General features: G+C 40.4%; 1 protein-coding gene across 3 annotated transcripts in view; it reads left to right on the forward strand.

Moving 5' to 3' along the window:
- The first annotated feature begins 988 nt into the window (after positions 1-988).
- The window catches only part of spdl1 (spindle apparatus coiled-coil protein 1), a 35037-nt gene continuing 28072 nt past the window's right edge, over positions 989-7953 (forward strand). For 2 of the 3 annotated variants that reach the window (XM_046031549.1, XM_046031550.1), the window contains exons 1-3: positions 989-1124; positions 2711-2872; positions 3091-3267. In XM_046031549.1, coding sequence (XP_045887505.1) covers positions 1044-1124; positions 2711-2872; positions 3091-3267 — 420 coding nt within the window. In that variant the 5' untranslated portion in view covers positions 989-1043. Of the gene's footprint in view, positions 1125-1229; positions 1362-2710; positions 2873-3090; positions 3268-7953 lie in introns of those variants that run through there. The other variant, XM_046031551.1, reaches the window with a different exon arrangement.

The raw sequence follows: 7953 nt of genomic DNA on the forward strand, positions 1-7953 counted from the left end.
CCTTCACCCCCAACCGGTCGAGGCAGATGGCCGTCCACCCTGAGCCATGGTTCTGCTTGAGGTTTCTGCCTCTTAAAAGGAAGTTTTTCCTTGCCTCTGTCGCCTAGTGCTGCTCTTGGTGGGAATTGGTGGGCTTCTGTAAATAACATCACAGAGTACGGTCTAGAAATGCTCTTTTATGAAAAGCACTGTGAGATAACTGTTGTGATTTGGCGCTATATAAATAAAATTGAATTGAATTGATGTGGGGAAAAATGGTAGTACATCAGTTCAGAGAAGCCACACTACACATCTGTGCAATTAAACATGTACAGTGGTGCCATTTGAAGGTTTGAAATGGAAGAAATCACAATGTTTTTTATAACAAATACTTAATAAATGATAAGAATTCTTGTAAGCTATTTTATACAAAAATGTATAAAAAAAACAGGACATGCAGGAGAAGGAACCTATTCAGGGCTCTACAGTGTGACAAATTCAATCGCATATGCCCCTAAAAATAGATACATGCGAACCAGAAAAATGATTTTACAGCACAGTGTGCCAGTAACAACTACAACTTACTGTAAGGATTTAATGAATGAAAACCACCCACAAAAATGAAACTGATGTAATTGTTATTAATATACTAGTGTATAATAAATAATTAATTTACTCTGTGTTACTTGAACATTTTTCACTGTGGGCTCCTTGGGAAAAAGCTTGTGTCATCAGGGCTTAAATGTGACAGTGGCATTTGACATTTGAATATATCTTCCAGAAAGCCTGTGTTTCCTAGTTCCTTTGCTGAAACATACATTCATACCATATGTTACCTAGTTTTTGGGCGAAATGGACAACGGAGATACTAAATCGCTGTCGAAGGCGAACATTATAGGGCGTTGTAAAACACCACAATCTGGTTTACACGCCTTTGGCCGCTGTTGGCTCAACCAGGGCCGTTAAATAAGAATATTAATAAGAATTAATAAAAATCTTATTGAACGGCCCTGGGCTCAACTACTCTTGTTCGGCCAATCAGGACCATGTCTCCTTGAGGCAAGATGTCTTATCGCGATAGTTGGGTCCTGGATTCAAACTGCTGTGGCGGTTTAGGTTTTAACAGACAACTGATCGGTGACAAGGTAACTAACGTGACATGATATTCCTTTGTTATTGTCGTTATCAAAATGTGTCATATTATAGCCATTATCTGCATAAATTCAATAAATGTTGTCTAGAGTTACTTAGGCGCTTTGTTAAAGGACATTTGTCGAGTTAAAGGTGTTTTGTTGTGGGTAACGTAAAAGGAGTTCAAGCGCCATTATTGTCGAAATGGTTAATGCAGCTGTAAGGTTAGCTAGCCACGTAACTCATCAAAGGTAACGTTAAACCATCTGGTGTGTGTAACTTAGCTGATTTCGCACATGTTGTCTATAAAGCAGTTTGGTAACCATGTATTTGTGGTTTTGTCAGCTGTATGAATGACAAAGCTAATATCAGAACTCCGGTGGCTTTAAACTAAATGTTTATTAGTCACAGGGACCTTATATTTAACGCAGGGTTAGTGGGACATAACAACAACGTTAACGTTAGTTGATTTACGCAGTTAGACATGCTTTGTGTGGATAAACCAGGGGTGTAGGAGCGACTTTGAAACTAGGGGAGTTAATAAAGCACTTAATTTCTCATTTGTAATGACTTTTGAAAACACAATGTACTTATTAGTGTGGCTGAAAGAGGTTATTTGCATTGACAGAAGATGGAGAATAGACTGGAGAGGGGCGATTATGAAGACTCAGGAGCACAGTCAGATAGCCCATTAATGGAGCTAGCCACAATACAAATGTATTTAGTTATCCTAATGTTACACTTGTGAGCTGTCTGTGATATTACCCGTCTCTCACTTGGCCCTGACTCTCCATGCAACACTGAACTGTCTTCAGTGCAAACTCTGATGACATGCCATTGGCCTAACAAAGTCTTTTTACTACGTGAGTTTTAGAATAAAAATGCTATTTTCATTTATGAGGCTGCTGTTATTAGTATAGAGTCAGATACATGTTGAACTAGGCTAACTTTACAATGCTCCAGCCACACCACGTTCATTCCACCTTAATATATCTGTTCCTGTTTTGTGTCGTCTAGTGTAGTAATGTTTGTCTCTTATCCTGTAAGTTGATTTTTGTAATCTTGTATTGAGCACCATGGGCCTTGAGAAACATTTCGTTCATTTGTGTACTTGATATGTGGATGAATGACAACAAACTTTACAGCAGCCAAATAACGTCCAGCTCAGCATCCAGACCGCAGTCTGAAGAGGAGATGTTAGCTAACGTTAGCGCTAACTGCCTTTCCAGCAGTTGCAAAACAACAGACAGACTTTAATAAATGGACACACTGTGGCCTACACTGTACATTTACAGCCAGACTGAAACGCAGTGCTCATGTTTTTCTCTGCCACGCTTACGTTTACCCTATAGTGAGTTTCCCCATATTGGATGACCAAATGACTAATGAGAGCACACACAGCATTAATATTTATGTAATCTCTCCAGAAGCCAGTTCTAGAAGCAAAGTCTGGTAAAGTCTATCGTCAAAAATTACAAGTTCATTGAGATTCAGCATGAAACAATTTGTGAGGCATGTGCTGAGTTGCTTGGTTCCTGTGAGCACGGTGCTAGAAGCATAAAGCAGTTTTAACAAACATCCTTTTTCCTCCTCTTTCAAGATGGCAGCAGAAGAGGACATACAGCGGCTGAGAAGGCAGCTGAAGGAGCGAGAGGAGCAGGTTCACCAGGCTGCCCAAGCTGGTTTGGATCTCCTCAACCAGCAGATGGATCTGCAGAACAGACTAGACGAACAGAGAGTGGAGATGACCAATGCACTCGAGGTATGACACTGCACTTTAGAGTGTCTGCTTACCCAAATCACAGGAAAACACAATTCCCCTCTTAACATGGCTAGTGGTATGTAGCTATGCATATGTGAGTGAAATGTGAGCACTGTACAGCCCCGGAAAGCTGTTCACAGTCAGGTCTGTGGATTATTGTTCAGTAACCAGGCATGTTTTCAACTTGTACACCTGTCTATGTGTGTTATGTGTCACAGGTTCTCGAGCAAGACAAGTACTCCCTGCAGAAGGAAGTGGAGTTAAAGACTCGGATGCTTGAGTCACTCCAGTCAGACTACGACTGTCTGAAGAACCATCAGAGACAGGAGCTTCAGGAACAACAAGAACATCTGGAGAGGAGCCACAGCACAGCACTCAATGAGCTCAACAACAAGGTACAATAACCTTAAATGGTCTGCTCTTGTCTAGAGGTGGGGGATGCATCGATTCGTGGATGTGAAAGATTCTGAATTGATTCACAAATGTCAAATCGGTTGTCTTATAAAGGCATGTGTTCACTAGCATAGACTCCACTCGGTAAAGAACTTGGTAGCCTATTACATTACAAGTTGCGGAAACGCTGGATATTTTACAAGCACGGTCCAGGTAAAGAAACCGTGCACACACAGAGTGCAGATGTTGGTCATTAACAGGCTACATTATTAACAAGCCAGCATGTGGCTCACCAACTGCCATGATAACGGTTGTCAGTGTAGTAAACCTACACTTCAGTAGTAATTTTATGAATCAGTGTTTCCCACAGAATGACAGCGTAACTGTGGCGCACAGGATGGAGGGTTAAAACAATCAGTAAAACCTTTATATACTAGTCTCAAATCTGAGGAGGGAATCTTCCAGACATTGACCTGGATTATAAACAGCACACACAGTTAGTAAATAATTATTTTCACTTTGACCTAAGGTGAAGACAAGTGAAGAGTAAAAAAATGTATGTATGAGACAGTGATTATAACAACATTGACATTAACAATTCAATTTTATTTATATAGCGCCAATCAATATTAACAGTTATCTCACAGCGCTTTTCATAAAAGAGCAGGTCTAGACCGTACTCTGTGATGTTATTTACAGAAGCCCAACAGTTCCCACCAAGAGCAGCACTAGGCGACAGAGGCAAGGAAAAACATCCTTTTAAGAGGCAGAAACCTCAAGCAGAACCATGGCTCAGGGTGGGCAACCATCTGGGCGGTTGGGGGTGAGAGAGAGAGAGAGAGAGAGATGGAGGCAGCTTACACAATATACACACAGAGGTACAGACAGTACCTCTGTGTGTATGTTGGTACAGACTGAATGAATAATGGTAAAGATATTTATAGTAGTGTTTATGATAATAATTGTAATGTGATAATACTAACAATAATAACTTGAACTGCAAGCAATTGGTCCAAGCCCTCGGGGCCAGCCGCGCCCCTTGCCCCGCGGAGGCCGCGCGAGTCGACCTGGGCGCCCCGCCGTGGCTTCGGGGGCCCATGGTGTATAAATGACCAGAGTTTGAAATTAAAGGGACTTACGGTTACGAAGATCTAAAATGAATGTATGTCTATAATCTGTGTATGGTTCATTCTTTGATTATTTTGTTTCAAAACAGAATCGGGAAAAAAACAAGTAGCTTGTTGGTTTTTCCGTTTTAAAACCAAAACGGATAAACAGAAAACAAAAAAACAGACATCAGTTTTTGTTTTTCTGTTTTAAAGCTAAAACGGAAAATATTGATTTTGATATTCAATGAGTCTTATTGGTGTAGCTTTGTGTGTTACACTTTATAAACCTGCAGCAGATACACTTGGGCGATGGTGGTGCCTGATTAAATGCAATTAAGATGAGCTTGAACATTAACATAAGTGGGTTTCTAGTTAGAAAAACAGGACAATATTATATAGCTGCAGTACTGGAGGCTGCAGTATCAACGAAGACCACAGCAGCTCTCATGGTGAATTAAAAGCCAGGGAATAAAAATATGTTTTTAAAAGATTTAAAGGTGTGGAGGTTGGACGCCACTTTAATGTGAGGAGGTAAGTCATTCCACAGTTTGGGGGCAACTGCTGAAAAAGAGTGATCGCCCCTGGTCTTCAGCCTGGTCCTGGGCATGTTCAGCCGCAGCTGATCAGCAGACCTCAGTGACCTTGGCGGGGTATAAGTGTGCAGGAGCTCAGAGATGTACTGAGGTGCCAACCCATTAAGTAGGGCTGTAATCAACCAAAGAAAATCTTGGTCGACTAAAGTCCTGAAATTTTCGACTAAAAATGACGTAATTATTATTTTTTTAAATTAGTCAGCTGTGCACTGTGCGCAGTACTTGGTAGCCTTGTTGTCCGCCTAAATGAATTGTAAATAAACATTAAAAAAATAGTAGGCTATTTGCAGTTTATTAAATCGTTTTTTATCTAATTATTTTGCACTAAATGAGTCTGTCGGCTCTGACAGCAATGCATCACGTGCACCTGCGCAATATCATAGCCTACGATTTACGAAAATAGTACTATGTTGCTTGTCAACTAGTGATATCATCACAAGAATTGTTGAGGAATATGCAACATCATTTAGACAACTATTTTTGTCATATGTTATAATAATAAGTTTATTAGACACTATGATCATTTCAGCAGAGCGCAGCTGAGCGCTCAGCTTCGCGGCGGCAGACACGAATAGACTATTAACTTAAAGTTTTTGCTCTTAATAAACACAAAAGGCACATCCACTTTAATAAACAAAGAATATTTATTAAACAAACCAGATCAAGAGCAGAAACGAAATAAAGTGCATAACTGAAAAATAAAGCATCTTAGGCTCAAAACTAACGCACACAGTGGGCACAGCGCAATTTCGCATTAGGCTCCAAATTAAAAAATAATAAAGTGCCCAAATAATCCAATAAATAATACTAGAAATAATAAATGTGCACTTTGCACAATAATAAAAGGGAACCATAAAAGTATTAGGCTATTAGCCAAATTTTAAACAAAACAGAATAAAGGGCAACAACAAGGTAAGTGCACTCAGAAGAAGAAATACAAAAATAAATGAATCAAATGCCCAAATCCACAAGTATGTCAAATAAATGTGCAAAATTATAAAATGTCATTAATGTCAAAAACGAAATAAAGTGCATAACTGAAAAATAAAGCATAGGCTCAAAACAAACAGTGGGCACAGCGCAATTGCGCGTTAGGCTACAAAAAATAAAAGGTGCCCAAATCCAATAAATAAATGTGCAAAATTATAAAATGTTATTAATAATGTCCAAAACGAAAAAGTGCATAACTGAAAAATAAAGCATAGGCGCAAAACTAAAAAAAAAGTGGGCACAGCGCAATTGCGCGTTAGGCTACAAAAAATAAAAGGTGCCCAAATCCAATAAATAAATGTGCAAAATTATAAATTTTGATTAATGTCCAAAACGAACAAATGGCTACTCACAGAGAGTACAATCAATGTCCACTCCACACTTTTTTGTGTTGTGTGCGAGAAACACAAGCATATCCACGTTCTTTGGAAGGAGACAGCTTCTTGCTTTATTGACAATAAATCCTGCCTTGGAGAAAATCCGTGGATGTTGCAGGGATACAGAGCAGTCGCTTTGCAACTCGGGCCAGGCTCGGGTATCTTTTTTTTTTTCCACCACCCCAATGGTCCGGAGTCGATTTTGGTTCTGTCTTGACGATAGTTTTTCATTTCTTCTGTCACTGTGCTTCTCCCACCTGATTCTCTAGAAAGCAGATCGTCTTCACACAACGCAGGGTCCGTGTACGTTCTGCTTGTTTTTTCGTTTGAACCACAAAACGAACAAACGAGAAAACCACCTTTTTTTTCGTTTGTCGCTTCAAACCAAAAATGAAGAAACGGGGGGGAAAAAAGAGGCTGTTTTTGTTTTCTGAATAGAAAAACGACTAACCCAAATTCAAATAATAGTCTGATTTTGTTTTTTCATTTCTCCGTTTGAAGATAGATGTTAAGAAAAGAAAGACAGGTGGACCAGGTGACCCGGAAGTAATAGTAAACATGTTAAATTAAAAGCCAAGCTTTTAGAACGGTCAGATCTGTAACATTATGCAGCACTAACATTGTACCAGGGTGATGTTAGATGAAAATAAATAAATAAACCTCGACCAAGAGAAATACAAATACACTTTGCGCCTTTGCGTGGAGCGGTGGTGCGCCGCTGCTGAATTGGGATCGCAACTAAAATTTCCCACACTCATTATTAAATCAATGCGCTTCTAATTTTCACTCTCACATTATGCGAGCACGGTAACACTCATCGCTTGGCTTGCTTCCTCTCCTCATGCTTCAAAGGACATCTACATGACAGGTGCTGTTATAACAGGAGGGAGGTGCGTAGCGAGTGTTTGATTGTCTGAGCGGCAGAAGCTGGTGTTGAATACGAGCAGAGGAGAATATTCTGGCAATAAATGTACGGTGTCAGTTACAGTGTGTCAGCTTCTCAAGACCAAGTAAAGTCCGTCTTTTGTTTCCAAACTCACCCACTCCCCTGACCGTGACTACTGCGACCACCACCAAAACATTAATCTTAAGCTCACATAAAACTGTGGGAAAACACTGAAATCTTAAGCCATTCTAATGTGCATCGCATGCTCATGGACACAAGAGCAATACTGCTGAGATGTGTTGGGGTTTTATATTCTGACATAGCACGCACACAAAAAAATTTGGTTCACACCGCTGCTACAATGATGAGGTTGCATACAGAGGGAGAGAAGAGCTCAGTGCATCATAGGAAATCCCCCGGCAGTCTAGGCCTATAGCAGCATAACTAAGGGATGGTTCAGGACTCACCTGAGCCAGCCCTAACTATAAGCTTTATCAAAGAGGAAAGTCTTAAGCCTACTCTTAAATGTGGAGATGGTGTCTGCCTCCTGAACCCAAACTGGAACCTGGTTCCACAGGAGAGGAGCTTGATAGCTGAACGCTCTGGCTCCTAGTCTACTTTTGGAGACTCTAGGAACCACAAGTAACCCTGCATTCTGGGAGCGCAGTGCTCTGGTGGGGTAGTAAGGTACTATGAGCTCTTTAAGATAAGATGGTGCCTGACCATTAAGAGC

The sequence above is a fragment of the Micropterus dolomieu genome, linkage group LG19, assembly GCF_021292245.1.
Source record: "Micropterus dolomieu isolate WLL.071019.BEF.003 ecotype Adirondacks linkage group LG19, ASM2129224v1, whole genome shotgun sequence".
NCBI lineage: Eukaryota > Metazoa > Chordata > Actinopteri > Centrarchiformes > Centrarchidae > Micropterus > Micropterus dolomieu.